The 22,028-nt window shown below is 49.1% G+C and overlaps 1 protein-coding gene across 1 annotated transcript; it reads left to right on the top strand.

Moving 5' to 3' along the window:
• The first annotated feature begins 3,030 nt into the window (after positions 1-3,030).
• Positions 3,031-19,477, top strand: LOC140389408 (uncharacterized). Its single transcript, XM_072473554.1, has 3 exons — positions 3,031-3,915; positions 14,904-15,101; positions 19,325-19,477. The coding sequence occupies exons 1-3, from the start codon at positions 3,346-3,348 to the stop codon at positions 19,475-19,477; spliced, it is 921 nt and encodes a 306-aa protein (XP_072329655.1). The 5' UTR covers positions 3,031-3,345.
• The last annotated feature ends 2,551 nt before the right edge of the window (positions 19,478-22,028 follow it).

Genomic DNA, 22,028 nt, shown 5'->3' with positions numbered 1-22,028 from the left:
CCTGGCCTAAACGGGCCAAGCTGCGGCCCGGGCGACTGGGATGGCGAGCTGCCAGCCTGTCCTGCCCGTTGCCCACCCGATACACCTGGGATGGAAGGGGGGGAGTCCGAGGTGTCGCGGTGTACCGGGACCTCCCCTACAGAGGGAGCCGGGACGGACCACACCACCTCCTCCTCCCTCGGGGTGCCCGATGGCCCCCAGGCCTCTACATGGGTGGGGGATGCGAACGGACTGGCCATCCGACGCGCCCCCGACATCTGGCGCTGCCAGTCCTGGAGGCCCGTGCTGGTATCGACAGGGGTCTGCAGGTTTGCAGCCATGGAGCCCAGGGGGTTGTCGAACCCTGTCAGTGACAGTGCGACGCCGGCTCGCACATGGCCACTGGCGCCGATGCCCTCAGCGATGGCCTGCTGAGACTGGGCCATGGCCTGCAGAGACTGGGCCATGGCCTGCAGAGACTGGGCTATGGCCTGCTGAGACTGGGCCATGGCCTGCTGAGACTGGGCTATGGCGTTAAGCGCCTCTGCCATCTGGCGCTGGCACTGGCTCATGGCCTCCTGTGAGAGGGCAGCCATTTCCTGGGCCACAGACGCCGCCTGCACGGAAGGCCCCAGGCCTCGCAAACCGTTCCCCATGTCTGACACCGTCGCACCCATTGCCTCCACCGCGGACGCCACCCGTGCGGTGTCAGCCTGGGTGGCACGCATGACCGGGACCACTCCCAGCTCCTGGACGCGGGTGGACTCCTCCACCTGCGACCGCAGCCGCCGCAAGCCACCCGTCACCCTATTCGCTCGTCTCCGTGTCGGTGGTTGCATCAGATCTATGTGTGGGTGTGGTAACTGCAGGAACCCGGGATCCATCTGGGCGCCAGATATTCGCTTGGCCTGGGCTGCCCTCCGACCGCCCTGTCCCTCTGCTGCTCCTACCTCCACCTGCTGTACCGGGACGGCTGTGTTGTGTGCACCAGTGAGTGTACCAGACGCCTCATCACTAAAGTGCCCAACCGTGGTGAGTGTTTCTGCGATGGTGGAGGGTGTTGGTGACAGCAGTGGCGTTGTGTCGTGCTCTTCGTCCCACTCTGAGTCCATGGCACTTTGGGGTGGGGGTTCGTCTCCACCCATCCACTCTGAGTCACTGTCCGGTATTTCGTCTTCCCGGATAGGAGTGTCCTGGGTAGTGCTGTCCCGGGTAGTGCTGTCCCGGGTAGTGCTGTCCCGGGTAGTGCTGACCCGGGTAGTGCTGTCCCGGGTAGTGCTGTCCCGGGTAGTGCTGTCCCGGGTAGGGGTGTCCTGGGTAGTGGTGTCCTGGGTAGTGGTGTCCTGGGTAGTGGTGTCCTGGCTCGGATGTGACGGGGGCCTGTGGCTGTCCCCCTCATCGCTAGGTGGTCGCTCCCGCACGTGACGGGGGTGTCGTCTCCCTGTTGCTCCAGGTCTCTCCGTCTCCCGTGGTGTGCGAGGGGCATCCTGCGGGCGGTGTGCATCTGCGGGGATGGGTGCCTGGACGTTTGGTCCTGCGATACACAATGAAGCATGCATGGTTAGACATCAGGCAGTGATCAGGTGATTCGGGGGAGGGCGATATAGGAGAGGGGGGATATGGGGACGGGCTGTTGGTGGCTCACTTGCTCGTGGGGCCCCGACCTCTGCATCAGCAACCTCCCGGTCCTCAGGTCCGCCAGCCAGTTCCAGGGCCCTTTCCTCGTGTACGGTCAGTGGCCTCTCATCAGCGGGCCCTCCTCCAGTCCTCACATGCTCCCTATTGTTGTGTGCGCGCTTCTCCTGTGGGGGGGGGGGGTGGTGGCAGGGGTAAAAGGCAACAGTGTTAGGCAGGTATATGAATGCACGCCATCGGTTGCGCGTGCATTGCAGAGGTTAAGGTTAGGGCTGGATTCACTTGGGGATATGGGGGATATGGGGGAGGGGGGGATATGGGGGATATGGGGGAGGGGGATATGGGGGAGGGGGGATATGGGGGAGGGGGATATGGGGGAGGCGGGATATGGGGGAGGGGGGATATGGGGGAGGGGGGATATGGGGGAGGGGGGATATGGGGAGGGGGGGATATGGGGGATATGGGGGAGGGGAGATATGGGGGAGGGGGGGATATGGGGTAGGGGGGATATGGGGAATATGGGGGAGGGGGGGATATGGGGGAGGGGGATATGGGGGATATGGGGGAGGGGGAATACGGGGGAGGGGGATATGGGGGATATGGGGGAGGGGGGATATGGGGATATGGGGGAGGGGGATATGGGGAGGGGGGGATATGGGGGATATGGGGAGGCTCACCCTGCCTGCTCTGACGAGGTCGTTCACCTTCTTGTGGCACTGGGTGCCTGTCCGTGGTGTTAGGGCCACAGCGGTGACGGCCCCTGCCACTTCCCTCCACAGACGCCGGCTGTGGCGTTGGGCAACTCTGCGGCCGTGCCCGGGATACAGGGCGTCCCTCCTCTGCTCCACCGCGTCCAGGAGCGCCTCCACATCGCGTGACTCGAACCTCGGGGCTGAGCGACGGCTAGCCATCCAGTCGGATGTTGCGATCGGGTGTTCCGGTCGGGTGGGGGGGAGCTGCGCGGCCTTATGAGCCGTCACGCCGTGCAGCGCGTATGACGCTGCACAGCATGAACCATTGCGCAAGCGCGGATCCCGTCACGTTGCTGCTAGCCCATTTCAGGCCGGAGACTATCGGCCCATTTTTATGACGTGACGCAAGTGGGATTTGCGCCGTTTTTTGCGCCGATCGGCGGACTTTCCGCCGATAACGGAGAATTTCGCCCCTGTTGTCAGTCTTGTCTAGGACTTTATGATGTGCTTTCAGACCTAGAGATATGTGAATTCTCCAGTGCCCAAGCTACCAATGTCCTGCCCAATGTCTTTCTCACCCAAAATGTTATTCATCTCATTGCTATTGATCGAAACAGAATTGGCTGTTCCTCAAATGTGACTCATTTTTGGACCCTTTGGGAAATTCAGAAAGGAACTAACTGAATGTAACTTCTTTCTTTCAATCCATAGATGACGGAGATGTTGCAAACTGCTAGACCAGAGTCTGTCTGACTGACTGAATATCATTCTTTGAATAATAAATAAATAACATGAAAGAGGTGTCTCATATATGGAGAAATCTGTGATACTTGCACTTTCTGTTCCTGTCGTTCCATGCATTTACATCAAAATTAGGGGAGACAAGAGTGAACTAAAGATGTTTCAACATGTGTGGGCAACTTCAAGAACTCTTGGGTGCAGCGTCACAGATCTTATTCTAAACTCCTCAGTGATTCGCTGCATACCTCAGCTGTTCTGATTGCTGGAGTTACTGCTGGGCATTACCGGCACAGCAGGAATGGATCTTGACAAGATCACTCAACTAAGAGAATTCTTTAAAAACAGTAACTCAGTCGTAGTCATTCAGAATACTGTGCTGTTTCTAATCCTTTATGGATTGGAAGAGCTCCTTGAAAAACATATTCCGTGTCCGTGTTCCACGGGAGCAAATTCTATCTATGCCTGGATGTTTTTTCTGTTCCCTTCAATAATATTGTTCATGATAAGCCTACTGCTGCACTTTGAATTACACCAATGTTATTGGTGTTGTAGGTGTGGGGGCACAGCAAAGAAAAGGACACCAGGACAGGGGCCAGCAGAGATGGAAACGGAGGCTCCAAAAGAGACTTCAGAAGAGGTGCCAGAAAAGGGTCACCAATGTGATATTGCCCCAGTCATTTCATTCTTTAGAATATTGATGGCACCAGTACTGTGGATCTCCATCTTATTTTTGGACGGTGATTATTATACCTGTGCTGAGATTATGAAAGATGAAAAAGTGAAGAATACAACATGCGCCGAATTTAACTGCAAAGGCGATCCCCATCATTTTGTATCTGGACAGCAACGTCACTGTGATAAATCACGGGTGAGCAATTCCTTTAAATGTTTGTTCCAACCAGTGATTGTAATGGGAAATATAGAACAGCTACTTCCATTTCCACAGCATCTTTAAAGCATCTCAGACTGTTTCACAATTGCAGATCAGATCCGAGTGGGGTATGAGGCTAACCTACAGATACTGTCGATCATCAGGAGATTAAGAGACCCGGAGTAACTCTTAACCCCGGGGAGTTCAGTGTGGAAGATAGGTGACTAAAAACTCTGGGGTGGGACTCTGGGCAGCACGGTAGCATAGTGGTTAGCACAATTGCTTCACAGCTCCAGGGTCCCGGGTTCGATTCCCGGCTTGGGTCGCTGTCTGTGCGGAGTCTGCGCGATCTCCCTGTATCTGCGTGGGTGCTCCGGTTTCCTCCCACAGGTCCCGAAAGACGTGCTTGTTAGGTAATTTGGACATTCTGAATTCCCCCCCCCCCGCCGTGTACCCGAACAGGCACCGGAATGTGGCGCCTAGGGGCTTTTCACAGTAACTTCATTGCAGTGTTAATGTAAGTCTACCTGTGACAATAAAGATTATTTTAAAAACATAATGAATAACATTAGCTCTACCACCTCTTCCCTTGATTATTTTAAACTATATGGATGCAACTAATACAGCCTGGGGTTTTATCCTCTTTGAGTTTTTTCAGTTTGTTTTCAATAGAATCCCTTTCTTTATTCTTCAATGCACTCACCTCCTTACTCATCATCCAATGTCACAGCTGCCTCTCCAATCGTCCTGGTAGAAACTGAGCCAAAGTTAGGTTTTAATATATCTGCCACCTCTCCATCATTACCTGTGGCATTATGTTATCTGTCCCTTGATTTCACTGTTGTGCTTTATAGAACATAGAACATACAGTGCAGAAGGAGGCTTTTCGGCCCATCGAGTCTGCACCGACCCACTTAAGCCCTCACTTCCACCCTCTCCCCTTAACCCAATAACCCCTCCTAACTTTTTTTGGTCACTAAGGGCAATTTATCATGGCCAATCCACCTAACCTGCACGGCTTTGGACTGTGGGAGGAAACCGGAGCACCCGGAGGGAACCCACGCAGACACGGGGAGAACGTGCAGACTCCGCACAGACAGTGACCCAGCCGGGAATTGAACCTGGGACCCTGGAGCTGTGAAGCCACAGTGATATCCACTTGTGCTGCCATGCTGCCCCAATAATTCCTTAATAATTTACTTCTATAGCTTTTCTTGACCATCCTGTGACCATCCTGATTATTTTTCGACTTCTCACCTAATCTCTTCAGACAGCTCTCCTTTGCTATCTATTGCCTCTTTCCTACCCCTCAATTGTTCCCGTATGTCTCTGCCTATCCAAGGAATCCCACTCCTGGTTAGTTTGCTCTTTCCTTTCAGCGGAATATATATTAGCTGCGCTCTGTTGAACATGCCTTTAAATGTCCGATTGTTGTTCAAAATCGTTCCTTGCCAATAGTTGCAAACGTTATTTTCTAAAGTTCTATTCTCAGTCCCACAAGATCAGTCTTTTTCTAACCTATAAGCTTGTTTTTTTTAAGTCATACTTACATCCTTCTTTATCATCATCTTAAAACATTACATTTTATGGGTTGCAATTGCGCAGTTGTTTTTCCACTTTTACTTCCTGAATCTGCTCTGGGTTAGTCCCTATTAACCGGATTTGATAGCAAATCATTCCTTGTGACGAATGTGATATAAAATAGTTACTTTAGAGATACTAGTTAATGTAATGTAGAAATAAGCCACTTTGATTCTGGCAGTTAGGGACAAAGGGGTTTGAGACCGCATCGAAAAAGCAGGAAGAGGTGTGTCTATGAGAGTGATGCTGCATTGATAGGGGCCAGAGAAAGGGATTGGAAGTGAGCCAATCAGAATAGATCGAACAGGTCAGGAGGGACATAGGCTGACCTATGTCCGTCGAGTATGTGAAACTTGATACCATTTGAATTGATTTTGCAGAGATCCCTTTGTCTTTTAGTTCAGTCGTTTTCTGGGGTGTAAGAGGCTGGATGTCTCTTGCGTTTCTGTAAGATGATTTAAGCTTGCAAGCTAAATAAATAACTTCTTTTTACGTGCGAATCCATCTCAACTTTTATTGAGGCCAGACTGACAGAGAAAGAAATTTGGGGATCGACACTTGTTAGTCTTTTTACATGTTGGTTGGAAAGGAGTTTTGTACATGTTGTAGAACCCTATCCCCTTTACATCCTCTTCCAGCAAATTAATGGCAGAGTAGTTCCTGTATGATTACCACTCTTTCATACTCAAGTCCGTCATTTGTCTGCATATTTAACATTCACCCCACGTAAGTGGCAGGCAATGACCATCTCCAGCAAGAGACAATTTAACCATCTCCCCATGACATTCCATGGCATTCCCATTGCTGAATCCCCCACTGTCAACACATTGGGAGTTCTATTGACCAGAAACTGAACTGGACGAGCCACTTAAAAATTCCGTGGCTGCAAGAGCAGGTCAGAGGCTGGGAATCTTGTGACGAGTAACTCACCCCCTGACTCTCCCCAAAGCCTGTCCACCATCTACAAGGCACAAGTTATGAGTGTGATGAAATATTCTCCACTTGCCTGGATGAGTGCAGCTCCAACAATCCTCAAAAAGCTCGACACCATGCAGGACAAAGCTTATTTGCACCCTATCCACAAACGCTAATTCCCTCAACCACATTCTCTGCATCCATACCAGGTATAAGAACAAAGAACAAAGAAATGTACAGCACAGGAATAGGCCCTTCGGCCCTCCAAGCCCGTGCCGACCATGCTGCCCGACTAAACTACAATCTTCTACACTTCCTGGGTCCGTATCCTTCTATTCCCATCCTATTCATATATTTGTCAAGATGCCCCTTAAATGTCCCTATCGTCCCTGCTTCCACTACCTCCTCCGGTAGCGAGATCCAGGCACCCACTACACTCTGCGTAAAAAACTTGTCTCGTACATCTACTCTAAACCTTGCCCCTCTCACCTTAAACCTATGCCCCCCCTAGTAATTGACCCCTCTACCCTCTGACTATCCACTCTGTCTATGCCCCTCATAATTTTGTATACCTCTATCAGGTCTCCCCTCAACCTCCTTCGTTCCAGTGAGAACAAACCGAGTTTATTCAATCGCTCCTCATAGCTAATGCCCTCCATACCAGGCAACAGTGCTGTTGAGGGAGGGTTAGTTAACTTTATCCAGTCTCTTGCAGTTCTGTATAATGGTGGGTGAACATGGGGTCTAGACTGGTTGGGTCCCTCTGCTGGTGTGGTGTGTTTTGGGACACTACTGCCCTCTGGTGGCTGCCCAACCCCTGCTGCTCTGCCCTGCAGCTCACCAACTCGGCGAGGCGTATTCGTCACCATCTGCAGGAATAATTAGGACCTTCCCTTTTCCCCCTCTAAGGTTGGAAAGATGATGTGGGCTCGCCAGATATCCTGCTCATCCTGCAGGGGTACAGGCTTCTTTTTTGAAAAACTGCTCTGCCTAGTTCGGGACCCTGCTCTGCTCTGTATCTTTGGAGACAGCCTCGCTCACAGGGGTTGGATTAGCTGGTTCCTATGTAATTCTGGGATACTTGAGAATCCACTTTAGATTCTGCGGGCCCTCTCAGAATTTCATTCAATTTCACTGGCTTGATCTTAGCCTTTTTAAATCTAGCTGGCTTTTCCAGAGACACATTTCCCCTGATGGGTTATTTTGCCTGCTGTCGGACTGCAGAGGTTTGCTGAAATCGGGTGGGTTGTTCAGCCTCTCTGGACTGTTCTAGCTCCTCGTGCCACACTGTTTTTGATAGCATTTCCCTGTAATGTAGCCCAATTCCCTCATCTCCTTTTGGCATTCCCCCTCTGCTTCTTGAACTTTTGATTTAATCTGCAACATCATTTTCTGATGAGCATGTTCTCTCTCGAGTTCTTATTTCTCTCTCTTTCCTGGAACTCCTTCTTTAGCCTCCTCCTCCTTTCCAGTGCAACCAGTTGTTTTGTGGCGAGGGAATCTATCTTCAATACAGGTCTCCAATCGTTGTTTGGTTCTGGTTATTCGTCTCTGTTCTGGATAGGGACTGAGATATAAGTTCTGTAAAAATTGAATCATAGAATTTACAGTACAGGAGGCCATTCGGCCCATCGAGTCTGCACCGGCTCTTGGCAAGAGCACCCTACCCAGGCCCACATCTCCACCCTATCCCCATAAACCAGTAACCCCACCCAACACTAAGGGCAATTTTGGACACTCAGGGCAATTTAGCATGGCCAATCCACCTAACCTGGACATCTTTGGACTGTGGGAGGAAACCGGAGCACCCGGAGGAAAGCCACGCAGACACGGGGAGAACGTGCAGACTCCGCACAGACAGTGACCCAAGCTGGGAATCAAATCTGGGACCCTGGAGCTGTGAAGCAATTGTGCTGACCACTATGCTACCGTGCTACTGTGGGGCTAAAGGTTGATAAGTCCCCTGGACCTGATGGGTTGCACCCTCGGATAGTAAAGGAAGCTACAGAAATGGTGGATCCACTGATGGTGTACTTCTGAGAATCCTTAAATTCTGGAAAAGTCCTCAAGGGTAAGAAAACTGCCAATTTATTCAAAAATGAAGGGAGACAAAAAAAACAAGTAACTATAGGCCAGTTAGCCTAACATCTTCATTGGGAAAATGATTATAAAGGATGTAATAGCAGAGCATTTAGAAATACATAATATAATCAAGCAGAGTCAGCATGCCTTCATGAAGGGGAAACCTTGACAAAACATAAATTTCTTTACCCGTCAGTCTGGCCTCAATAAAAGTCGAGATGGATTTGCAGGTATAGCATTAGTTATTTTATTTGACTGGCATGTCTGATTCATTTCACACAGGCACAGGACACAGAACCAGTCTCCTAGACCCCTGGAAAACAAATGAAGAAGGAGACAAAGGGATTTCTGCAAATACATTCAAATGGCATCAGGTTTCACATACACGATTCCCATAGGTCATCCTATACCCCTCCTGACCTGGCCATACATCCTGATTGGCTCACTTCTCATCCCTTCCTCTGGCCTCCTATTACCCAGCATCCTTTTCTCCTCCTTATCTGGACACCCCCTGTCCCTTGCTTTGCCATGCGTTCTGAAATCCTTTGTATGTGAACTAACAGAATCAGACCGGCCTATGTTTACATTACAGTAACTAATATCTCTAAAGTAACTATTTTATATCACATTCGTCAACCTTGCCTGAAAATTCTTTGAGATGGTCATGAGCAGGATAGATGAAGAGGAACCAGTAGATGTAATATTCTTGGATTTCCAAAAAACGTTTGCTAACATGCCGCACAAAAGGTTACTGAATAATGTAAGAGCCCATGGCATTGTGAGTAGCATATTAGATTGGATAAAGGATCAGCTAACTGATAGAAGACAGGGATAACAGAGGGATTTTCAGGATGGCAACCTGTAACTAGTGGAGTGCCACAGGGCCACAATTATTTACAATGGACGGTTTTCTCCAGCCATTTGCTGGTGGCAGGATTCTCTGGTCCTGCTGACAGCGCACCACCACCCCCGGATTTCCTGGTGGCATGGGTGGTTTCAATGGTAAATCCCATTGACAAGCAGCGGGAACAGAGGATGGGATTCTCCGCAATCGGCGCGATGTCCGCCGACCGGCGCCAAAAACGGCGTGAATCAGTCTGGCATCACGCCGCCCCAAAGGTGCGGAATCCTCTGCATCTTGAGCGGCCGAGCCCTAACCTTGAGGGGCTAGGCCCGCGCCAGACTGATTTCCGCCCCGCCAGATGGCGGGAAAGGCCTTTGGTGCCCCGCCAGCTGGCACGAAACTGACTTTGCCAGGCAGCGCATGCGCGGGAGCATCAGCGGCCGCTCACGGCATCCCCGCGCATGCGCAGTGGAGGGGGTCTCTTCCGCCTCCGCCATGGCGAAGGCAGAAGGAAAAGAGTGCCCCCACGGCACAGGCCCACCCCCGGATCGGTGTGCCCCGATCACGGGCCAGACCACCGTGGGGGCACCCCCCGGGGCCAGATCACCCCGTGTCCCCTCCAGGACCCCGGAGCCCGCCCGCGCCGCCTTGTCCCGCCGGAAAGAGAGGTAGTTTGATTCTTGCCGGCATGACTTCGGTCGGAGAATCGCCGGGGGCTGGCGTGAATCCCGCCCCTGCCGGTTGCCGAATTCTCTGGCACCGGATATTCGGCGGGGGCGGGAATCGCGCCGGTTGGCGGGCGCCCTCCCGGCGATTCTCTGGCCTGGATGGGCCGAAGTCCCGCTGCTGGAATGCCTGTCACGCCGGCGAGAATCAAACCACCTCCCTTGCCGGCGGGACAAGGTGGCGCGGGCGGCCTTATTGAGACATATAGAATTTTTATTTTATTTTTTAAATCTCTTACTGTCATGAGTAGGCTTCAATGAAGTTATTGTGAATAGCCCCTAGTCGCCACATTCCGGCGCCCATTTGGGGAGGCTGGTATGGGATTTGAACCCACGCTGTTGGCCTTGTTCTGCATTACAAGCCAGAGAAGCGGGACTTCGGCCAATCCGGGCCGGAGAATCGCCGGGGGGGCGCCCGCCAACCGGCACGGCGCGATTCCCGCCCCCGCCGAATATCCGGTGCCGGAGAATTCGGCAACCGGCGGGGACGGGATTCACGCCAGCCCCCGGCGATTCTCCGACCCGGCGGGGGGGTTGGAGAATCCCGCCCAGAGAATCCCACTGCCAGTGAATGGTACGCCAAATTCTCCTACTCACCAGCACACTAATGGGCTGAACTCGCAACAGAGAATCCTGGCCCTATATTAATGACTTGGACCAGGGAAGTGAATGTACTATTACCAAACTTGCAGATGTCACAAAAATAGGTAGGAAGGTAAGTGGTGAGGATGACACAAAGAGTCGACAGGGAGATATAGACAGATTAAGCAAGTGGGCAAAAACTTGGCAGCTGTAATATAATGTTGGAAAATGTAACTTTAGTATGAAGAATAAAGGAGCTGAATGTGATTTAAATGAAGAAACACTGCAGAAAACTGTAGAACATAGAGATTTGGGGGTCCTCATGCATAAATCACAAAAGGTTAGCATGCAAGTTCAGCAGGTAATAGGGAAGGCAGATGGAATGTTGGCCTTTATTTCCAAGGGAGTGGAATATAAAAATAGGGAACTCTTGCTCAAAATATTCATGGCACTAGTTGAACCACACCTGAAATACTGTGAACGGTTTTGGTCCCTTTGTCAAAGGAAAGATATTCTGGCATTGGAGGTAGCCCAGAAAAGGTTCACTAGTTTGATCCTGGGTTTGGAGGGATTTACCTATGAGGAGAGATTGAGTAGGTTGGACCTGAACTCTTTGGAGTTTAGATGAAATGATCACTGGCAGTGGGATTCTCTGGGCGGGATTCTCCGACCATTCGCCGGGTCGGAGAATCGCCGGCGGCTGGCGTGAATCCCGCCCCTGCCGGTTGCCGAATTCTCCGGCACCGGATATTCGGCAGGGGCGGGAATCGCGCCGGTTGGCGGGCGCCCCCCCGGCGATTCTCTGGCCTGGATGGGCCGAAGTCCCGCTGCTGGAATGCCTGTCACGCCGGCGAGAATCAAACCACCTCCCTTGCCGGCGGGACAAGGCGGCGCGGGCGGCCTTATTGAGACATATAGAATTTTTATTTTATTTTTTAAATCTCTTATTGTCATGAGTAGGCTTCAATGAAGTTACTGTGAAAAGCCCCTAGTCGCCACATTCCGGCGCCCATTTGGGGAGGCTGGTATGGGATTTGAACCCGCACTGTTGGCCGTGTTCTGCATTACAAGCCAGCTGTTTAAACCACTGTGCTAAACCAGCCCCTGCTTCTCAGGGGGCTTGACAGAGCAGATGCTGAGAGGTTATTTCCCTTGTACGAAGGTCTGAGACCAGAGAGCATTATCTCAGAGTAAGGGGGTGGCCCATTTCAGACAGAGATGAGGAGGAATTTCTTCTCTCAGAGGGCAGTGAATCTGTGAAATTCTTCACCGCAGAGAGCTGCGGCGGCTGGGTCATTAATTATGTTCAAGGCTGTGATAGACAGATTTTTAGGGTATCAAGGGCTATGGGGATAAGGCGGGAAACTTGAGGATTATCACATCAGATCAGTCACGATCTCATGGAATGGTGGAGCAGGCTCAATGGGCCAAATGGTTATGGCTTCATGGTTTCTAGAGCACCTCAGGCTTTTGGGCCTCAGGAAGTTGTACCCAACTTAGGGAGGCTAATATTTCACTAGTTCGTACCCTCTTTTCCATCCCCACCTTTGTAGTATAATTTACCATGTTTCTCTCCCATGGCATTTGAAAAATTTGCTGTGGTAAGATACTTGTCTTCAAGTTAGTTCCAGTCTCTGAATTCCCCTCCTTTAGCTTCCAATTAACTCTATCTATGTTCAATTCAGGCTCAGTTTAAAATCTTGGACTCTGGCCATTCAAATTCGGGTTTCCTGGACTTCAGCTCCCAATATCAGTTACGACCTGGGAGGAAAATTAATTTAAACAGCCCTGAATTCTTCTTTCACGACCTATCCGTAAATTTTTCTTTATGATGAGTCCGGTGATTTTGCTTTCTGATTTTCCCCTTTATAAATATATTTTCCCCAGTGCTTTAGTTTGGTGTGATCCAATCCTCTATTAATAATCTCACAGCAAACTTGTGATAATGTAAAGTAAGAGTATTTTGTTTTACACACGCGGGGGAAGGAATTTTCATAATTTCCGGCCCGACTTGCACTCATACAATAAAAGAAGGCTAAGTGAGAGAAACGGGTACAGGGCAAGAACATGATAAAAATAAGAGTTATGGTTTCATGTGAGTCCAGAGTCCAGAATCAAAAGTCCAATGGTGTATTCCATCAAAGGTTAGCAGCGATGTCCTGCTGCAGGGTGATCTGTCTTTCCAGAAGTGGTGACTTCCATGATGGGAGAAGGCACGTGGAGATGAATTAGGCTTGAAGGCGCAGATACAGAAGTTCGAATGTTCCAGTGGTTTGCAGCGTAGACCAAGATCTAGCAATTTACCTGGACAGAACCTGTTCTGCTGCTGCCTGTTAGATGCTGAATTGGTAAACAGACAAGCTGCTTTCCTGAGGTCAAACAATGACTGAAGGTAAAATTCATTAGTCTCTGAAGGAAATCAGACAGCTGAAGTCTGAGACATGTGAGAGAATGATTTCAGGTTGAGCTATTCAGACAATGAGGCCCCCAGTTGAAACCCTTTGTTCTTTTTGGAGCACATAGTGGTGGAGCCATTAGTACAACATTGAAGATTAGAAGTCACAAATAGCTCTGCACTTATTTCCAGCTGGCTGATGCAAACTTATCATCTATTATCCTTTGTGTTGGCTGACTGCAATGATTGTCCGATACAAGCCATATTGTATTCCAAGGTGCTCGATGTGTTAACATTTATTCACTTGCAATCTGCTCAGAAACTTCCACAAAGTGCCAGGTGATTGGCTGCAGCATTTTTAAGAGCCCAGAAATTGGCTATTTTTAAAAACAGAAAAATATAATTTTATTCAGTAACCAAGTTGATGTAGTTATATGTATTTGTCCTCTTCCTGTCTTCTGTCCGAGACAATGGGCTGGATTCTCCGGTCGCCGACGCCGAAATCGCGTTCGGGCGAACGGCCGGAGAATCCAAGTTTCCGCCCAAACTGGGGGCGGCACCGCTATCGTGATGTTCCGCCCCCTCCAAAGCAGCGTACTCAGAGAGTACCCCGCGCGCTGTACCACCGGCCTCAGGGCATTGCCTGAGGCCCGCCTCCCGATGCTCTACTCCCGACCGGTCAAGTTCCCGACGGTGTGAGTCTCTCATGGTCTCATCCGTCGGGAACTCAGCATGGCGGCTGCGGACTCAGTCCAGCGCTGCCACAGTCAGGGAAGGGCCGATCCGTGGGCGGGGGGGGGGCATAATTGGGGCTGGGGGAACTGTGGGGGGGTGGTCCGGGGCGCACAGGCCGGCCAAAGGAGGGGGCACTTTTGCTGGCCGCGTCCGCGGGCTGGAACGCCCTGTGGCATGGCGCGGCCATGGACCCGGCAATTCTCCGTGCGTATCGGCAGCTAGAACCGGGTGCCGTCCTGCTAGCCCCCAGCAAAACGGGGAATCAGCCGTTTTGTGCCAGTTTCTCTGGTGTAAAACGCCACGGTTCCCACATCGGTGTGGGGATATAGCCCCAGAATCAGAGAATCCAGCCCAATGTTTTTACTACCATTGTTATCCTGAATAAGTACAGATACCCCACCTCCTGTTTCCCACTCTATCTTTTGAAACATGTTATACCCTGCAATGTTTACGTCATAGTCCCGATTTCTTTCGAGTCATACTACAGAATGGGCGGATTTGTCTGGCCAACTTTCTGTCTGAAGCTGAGGACGGCGAGGTGGAGAAACACATCGTATTCACAGTAAATTAATCCCAGTGATGTTTGACTCGGGTGGTTTCAATACTGTGAACAGATAAGGTAGCAGGCTGAAGGGATTTGCGTAGGAAATGTGAGAAGCTTGGATATAGAGTTCGAGGGGTTAGAATAGATTGAAGATGTGGCAGTATTTGAAAAGGATGGGAGAGTAGCGTTTGGAGGCGCGGCAGTGGTTGGAGAGGATTGGGATGATGAAAATGAGGAATTAGCTACACTCACATACCTCATTAATCCCATACAAAATCTCAAACACACTGATCTACATGGAAATGCACACGCATTCTGGCAAACACACATACCATCCCACATACATACATTGTTTTCCACCAACATATTAGTACACACACACACACACTCCGCCATGCACACAATTCATTCACATACTCCCCGACTGTCCAAATCAGAATTATCGCTGATTTCTGCTCCAGATGAGGGGAGCTTCATGCTAGAAGCCGCTCCTCACAGACAATTAACTCTCCAGTGAAGAACAGTTCTGTTAAAGAGTTGTTGTTTAATTTATCGTCTTTTCTCTTCTCCCACGTCCAACAGCTCATCGGTGGCAATTTGATTTTCACATTCGTGGCTGTCCTGCTATTGCTCTATTTTATTAATTATTGTGCTGCCTGTAAAATGAAGAAACCTTTGAGCAAGAATGAATCCAATTCAATGCAAGGAAATAAGTCACACGGAAGCAAAGTAGAGTTTGGGAGCCGAGAAAGGAATGGTGAAGCTGGAGCGACACAAGAGGTAAGTGTAATATAAGTCAATCGATCACCTAGTGAAGTGATCTTGACAAGCTGTCAGCTCAGAACAAATTTGATAAAATCCCCCAGCAAAAGTATTTTAAAACATTGTGCAGTTTTGCAGCCCATGGGAGTGAATACCCGGCAATCATGTATTGCTAACCTTTCATTTTTCCAAACATTAATTTTAATAATCAGAAAATCATTCGTTTAAGATGTGGAATGTTTCATCCGTGCTGCTGGCATGATCCATGTTTTGGGCCAGGGTTTAGAGAACCCCAAAGTGTATCATGGAGTTCACCTGACCCACAACTTCTAATACATTGCGGTTATGGGGAGCACACAGGCCAACCTTACAGGTGTAGTGCAACAGAGAGTTAAAGTACTTTTAAATTAAAACAATGTTTATTTATGAAACCAGTTAACACTTTATAAACCCAGAGGGAGCATCTTAACAACTATCAACACCGATAAATCTCCCAGAGAATACAGTACTCTATGAGTAACTCTTAATCTTTCCTTGCAACATCCATAAGACAAAAAAGAACCCTTTTTACAGAAAGACATCAGGTTTAATTTCTCGACTGAGAGCAGTTACCATTTTGAAATCACCAAATGAACATTCATAAGCTTGCAGAGATTCATAGACAGCTTGCTGTGACTGCAGCTTCTCCAAATCTAAAACTAAACTAAACACACCCTGTAGCTGCAAGCCCAAAGCGAAAGTAAAAGCAGACAGACAGCCCAGATCCACCCACACTCTGACATCACTGCTAAACACCCATTTCTTAAAGGTACATCCACTACAGCTATTTTATAAACACCCATTTCCTAAAGGTACTCTCACATGACACACTCACAAGCAGTGAACCTCTGCTCTCCCAAACCACTATAAGGCTATTTTAACAGGATATTGCTGTCTCCATAGTTTGGGAATTATTTTGTTGAAAGGGTGTAAACAGATGCTTAAGCAGATGCTGTGCTTGTAAGGCACGCCTGTTTGAAAGTCTGGATTTAAAGCACATATTTGTGGTGCTAGTCATTGATTGCCATGATCTTTGGAGTCAGTAATAATAATCTTTATTGTCACAAGTAGGTTTACATTAACGCTGCAATGAAGTTACTGTGAAAAACAACTAGTCGCCACATTCCGGCGCCTGTTCGGGTACACCGAGGGAGAATTTGGAATGTCCAAATTACCTAACAGCACGTCTTTTGGGACTGTGGGAGAAAACCGGAGCACCCGGAGGAAACCCATGCACACACGGGGAGAACATGCAGACTCCACACAGACAGTGACCCAAGCCAAATCGAACCTGAGACCCTGGAGCTGTGAAGCAAGAGTGCTAACCACTGTGGTACAGTGCCTCACAGCACTGAAGATCCAGGTTCGATCCCGGCCCTGGGTCACTGTCCATATGGAGTTTGCGCATTCTCCCCGTGTCTGCATGGGTCACATCCCCACAACCCAAAGATGTGCAGGGTGGATGGATTGGCCATGCTAAATTGCCCCTTAATTGGAAAAAAAATGAATTGGGTACTTCAAATTTAAAAAACATCATGGAGTTAAAATGGCACTGCCTGCAAACTGCCTGCACTGTTCATAGGGAATGTCCAATGGGTAGTATATGTGGGCTCCACTTAATCACTTCCACTGAAGATGTGCAGTGTGCTGGTTGACAGACTGAGGGACATGTTTCAGGGACTGAGTAAGAAGGTGCACAGGTTCTCAGATAGGACATGATTGTCCTGTTGGAGGAGGTCCTCAGCAGAACAGGTATCTGTGGAGAGATGCTCAGCTCACCCCATGTCTGTCTGTCGCGCTCTCTTCCAGTAGGTGTTGCTTCTCTGCCTGAGCCCATGCTGTCCATGCAGTCCTCCTGCAGACCAACAGAGTGCTGATGACTGAATGTTCCCTTTCTCCCGGTGGCTTCAGCAACATGGCCAGTAATGCAGAGTGGCACAACTCTCACTTATTGTACGTGAAATCCTGAGAACTCTCCGGAATAAATATCGATTAAATTACTGGTGACATCTTGACAAAGTATCCCCGGAAATCTGACGGGCTTCAAAATTCTTCTTCTGTGTCGGAGCAAATGAACAGAAGGTGCCCCTCAGCCTTCCATTCTTGTGAGGCAATGGTTTGCACCTGGGCAGTCATTCTGTGTGCTGAGCATGACCTGGTGTGGCTCAGGAAGTACACTCTGCCATGGCACTTGCTGCAGATAGGGACAGTGAGCTGAGAGGTGCAGGGTTCACTGGCCTCTGCATTCTCTGCCCTCTGCTCACTGCCAGCTGGGTTTTCCATTTCACCTTGGCTCTTCCAATGCTCCTCCAATCAGTCAGTTAGTCTCCAGAGGCCGTGGCCATTGACAATTATCTGGTTCACTGTCCACTATCTTCATACCTCACTACAGGTTTCCTTATTGTGGAAGTATGGACAACTAACAGGCAGTTCACTGACAGAGATCTTCATTTATATGACTGGTATCCAATCAGTGAACATGGCTGGGATAGTACAGTTATTGTTGGCTTAATGATGAGTGGAAGCTGGTTCAATAAGTATTTTTTTTAAAAATTAGAGCACCAAATTCATTTTTATTGATTAAGAGGCAATTTAGCGTGGCCAATCCACCTACCCTGCACGTCTTTGGGTTGTGGGGGCGAAACCCACGCAAACACGGGGAGAATGTGCAAATTCCACATGGACAGTGACCCAGAGCCGGGATCGAACCTGGGACCTCAGCGCAGTGAGGCAGCAGTACTAACCACTGCACCACCATGCTGCCCTTGGTTCAATAAGTATACCCTCAGACCTCTGAGTTGGTAACCTTATCCTAAGGATATGTCTGTGAGAGCAAAGATGGAAACTGTTAAACCTTTTCTTCTGCCTTGCATCGGTTGTCCAGTTCTCATTTCTCTAGAAAGGTGCACTGAGGAAGTAGACCTAGTAGACCCACAGTTTGGTATTGTCCATCAGATTGCTGCTTTCCACACTTACTTACAGAGCTTGGACATAACAACAGCATCTTTTGCCTTTGTTTAGTGTAAAATGCCGTCTTGCCAAATGAGTTGATGCTGGCACAAGGAATATGGTTGCTTGGACAATCATTAAGGGGCTGTTTGCTATTCAGAACCCCTGCATTGAGGGGGTTGGATGGTATGTTTTTTATCCAATTATTTTTTTTTCCAATTAAGGGGCAATTTAGCGTGGCCAATCTACCTATACTGCACATCATTGGGTTGCGGGCGTGAGACTCACGCAAACATACGGAGAATGTGCAAACACCACACGGACAGTGGCCCAGCGCCAGGATTGAACCTGGGCCTCGGTGCTGTGAGGCAGAAGTGCCAACCACTGCGCCACCGTGCCGCCCACGGCTGGATGGTATTTTGATGGGTTGCCCTCTCCTTATCTCCCCTATTTAGACATTGCTTGTAAAGTTTCTCTCACTCATTCAGGCTGCAGACAGCTGTTTTGCACTGTAATAACAGAATCTTGTTAAGATTGTGACGCAACCTTCGAATTCAGGGAGACATCTGTTAGCTCCTTAACAGTAGGATGAGTGTGGATGACTAGAAATGGGTTAAAGCTAGGGTTGAGCATATTTTTATAAAGTGGGAAGGAGGCGAAAGGGTATAGTTTGCTCAGCAAGTCTAAAAGGCATGGTGGCACAGTGGTTAGCTCTGCTGCCTCACAGCGCCAGGGTGACTCTGTGTGGAGTTTGCACTTTCTCCTGTGCTTGCATCGGTTTCTTCCAGATGCTCCGGTTTCCACCCGCAGTCCAAAGATGTGCAGGTAAGGTGGATTGGCCATGCTAAATTGCCCGTAGTGTCCAAAGATGTGCAGGTTAGGTGGGGGTTACGGAGATAGGGCGGGGAAACGGGCCTTGCTAGGGTGCTCATTAAAAAAAGGGGCAAGGCGGGATCAGGCTGTTGGGTTGGATGATCAGCCATGATCATAATGAATGGAAAAGCAGGCTTGAAGGACCGAATGGCCTCCTCCTGCTTCTATTTACATCAATGGCACTGTGTAGGTGCGTCTAATGTTGCACTGTTAATATGTACCCACAAACGATGCTGGCTCAGGTCACAGACTGCTCAACCACCTGTGTTCCAGAACCAGCTGTGTGCTTCATATGATAGCTAGAAGCAGGATATGAATCAGTTCATGTGACAATGATTGTTAAAGCTTACACTTATAGGTACAACCTTGTTTCCCAGCAGAAAAGTATTTCTGAAACTGACACATTATTACCGGAGCATCGGAAAAGCTCCCAATGTTGGCCTAGCAGCAACGCGGAACCCAAAGAAAAATTGACACTGTCCAGTCCAGGGCACAAAGAGCCAGCAGTCTCAAACAAAGACAGCAATCTGTAATTCAGCATCATTTATTTAATATGTTTATTTGTAATTAAATTCCTGTAATACTGATGTTGTATTGCATCATGATGTAGCGGTTGAGGGTAAATGCTCCACTGCTGCTTCCTCTGAGATGGGGAACGCAGTATTGCAAAAGACGCTTGTGTGTGAGAACTACAATGGAAACTATAGCATTAATTTATTTATTTTACTCCTCTACAGATATTGTTCTCTGAAAAGGTGCATTTGTTCCATTATTGAAAATACACACTTAAATCATATGCGTGCCCCCTACATAAATTGTTATTTATGCTACACCCTTGCTTCCTTATAGAAAATATATGTTAGGCCATAGATGTTGATGTTCTCCTTGCAGTGCCAGTTTCCAACGTTCAAATTCTCTCTCCCTTTCCGTATCTCGGGTGGGATTCTCCGATCCCCCGCCGGGTCGGAGAATCGCCGGGGGCTGGCGTGAATCCCGTCCCCGCCGGTTGCAGAATTCTCCGGCACCGGGGTCCTGGGGGGGGATGGGGGGGGGGGAGCGCAGGACGATCTGGCCCCGGGGGGTGCCCCCACGGTGGCTTGGCCTGCGAACGGGGCCCACCGATCCGCGGGCGGGCCTGTGCCATGAAGGCACTCTTTTCCCTCCGCCTCGGCCACAGCCTTCACCATGGCCGACGCGGAAGAGACCCCCCCCCCGTGCATGCGCGGGGATGACGTCAGCAGCCGCTGACGCTCCCGCGCATGCGCAGACTTCCGCTGCCCGGCTGCCAAAGGCCTTTCCCGCCGGCTGGCGGCGCGCCAACCACTCCGGCGCAGGCCTAGCCCCTCAAGGTGAGTGCTTGGTCCCTAAAGGTGCGGAGAAATCCACACCTTTGGGGTGGCCCGATGCCGGAGTGGTTCACGCCACTCCATCCCGCCGGGACCCCCCGCCCCGCCGGGTAGGGGAGAATCCCGGCCCTCTTACTTCCTTTGCTAATCTTTCCATTTCTACCTCAATCTTCCTCCTTTCCATTTTGAAAAGCCCTCTCTTTTTCCTTTGCTTCAGCCATTGCCTGTCTCTCCTTTTCCTTTGCTTTTTTTTGATTAACTTAATTATTGTCACGTATACGGAGGTACAGTGAAAGGTATGGTTCACCGGGTCACTTTCCATGTGGAGTTTGCACATTATCCCCCTGCCTGCTTGGGTCTCCCCCCCACATCCCAGAAAGATCTGCAGAGTAGGTGGGTTGGCCACGCTAAATTGCCTCTTAATTGAAAAAAAAGAATTGAATACTCTAAATTTATTTTTAAGAAGTGTTGTTCTGCATACTGTCCAGGCAGATCGCTCCATACATGAGTACATAGAACATGGAACATAAGAGATGTAGGAAGAGGATCTGCAGGGGAGAGCTCAAGAGTCGCCATCTTGGAATGCGCTATTGGCGTCTTCTGCCATTGCGAAACTCTCCTTTTCCTTTGCTCTTGCCATTGCCAAACTCTCCTTTTCCTTTGCTTTGGTGGGAAGGCCATTCAGGGAATTGGTGATCAGCCAAGATCATAATGAGCGGCGGAGCAGGTCAAAGGGCCGAATGGCCTACTCCTGCTTCTATTTTCTATGTATGTTTCTATGTATTTCCAATTTTGTTACTTCTATTTTTAATTGAATTCTAGCTAATTCCAATGATTCAGGCTGTGACTCTGGCAAATTGAAATATTGAACGATGGCTTGTATTATCTCGCTATTCCTCACCTCTTTAGATTACGTTAACTGCAGCTTCTCTGCCAAACCTAAAAGTTTTGTTTTAGTTTTGTTTTCATTTGTAAACCATCTTAAGTAATTACTTCCACATCCAGGAAACGTTTTGCAACTGAATGAGCGATCTCCAGTCACTCCCTATTTGAATTTCAAAACCTGGCAGAATGCAATTGCTTCACAACCTCTTTAAGTTCAACAACCGCAAGCCAATTAAGGAATTATAATTAAGATCTCAGATGAGCCTCCAATTTTATTACAATCCCATAATGATGGCTAGGGTACTGGACCAAAACCCCAATATTTTCATTTATTTGTGTGGAAATAATGATTCTCTCCCAGAGTGATTGCATGGTAAAATAGGAATTTGGTATTTAAAAAAATAGATTTAGAGCACCCAATTATTTATTTCCAGTTAAGGGGCAATTTAGCGTGGCCAATCCACCTACCCTGCGCATCTTTGGGTAGTGGGGGCTGAAACCATGCAGACACAGGGAGAATGTGCAAATTCCTCGCAGACAGTGAGTTGGGACCGGGATCGAACCCGGGACCTCAGCGCTATAGGCTGCAATGCTAACCACTGCACCACCGTGCCACCCGGGATTGGTATTTTTAAAACAAAACTTTATTAGGAATACAATATTAAACTCTTAAACTTCATACCCAAAGAGAACAGCTCACAATTACCCAATAAACACTGCTACTCAATTCCCCACTAAATAACACAAAAGAAACATAGAGCTCTCAATCCATCTTAAAATCAGTTTGGCATCAGGTAATATTGCTTGATGGAACAGATCTTCAAAACGTTGATTCCCCTGGCATGTTTCAGCT

This window comes from Scyliorhinus torazame, chromosome 14 (genome assembly GCF_047496885.1).
Source record: "Scyliorhinus torazame isolate Kashiwa2021f chromosome 14, sScyTor2.1, whole genome shotgun sequence".
Taxonomy (NCBI): Eukaryota; Metazoa; Chordata; class Chondrichthyes; order Carcharhiniformes; family Scyliorhinidae; genus Scyliorhinus; species Scyliorhinus torazame.
This window is presented reverse-complemented; position numbering and strand designations above follow the sequence as displayed.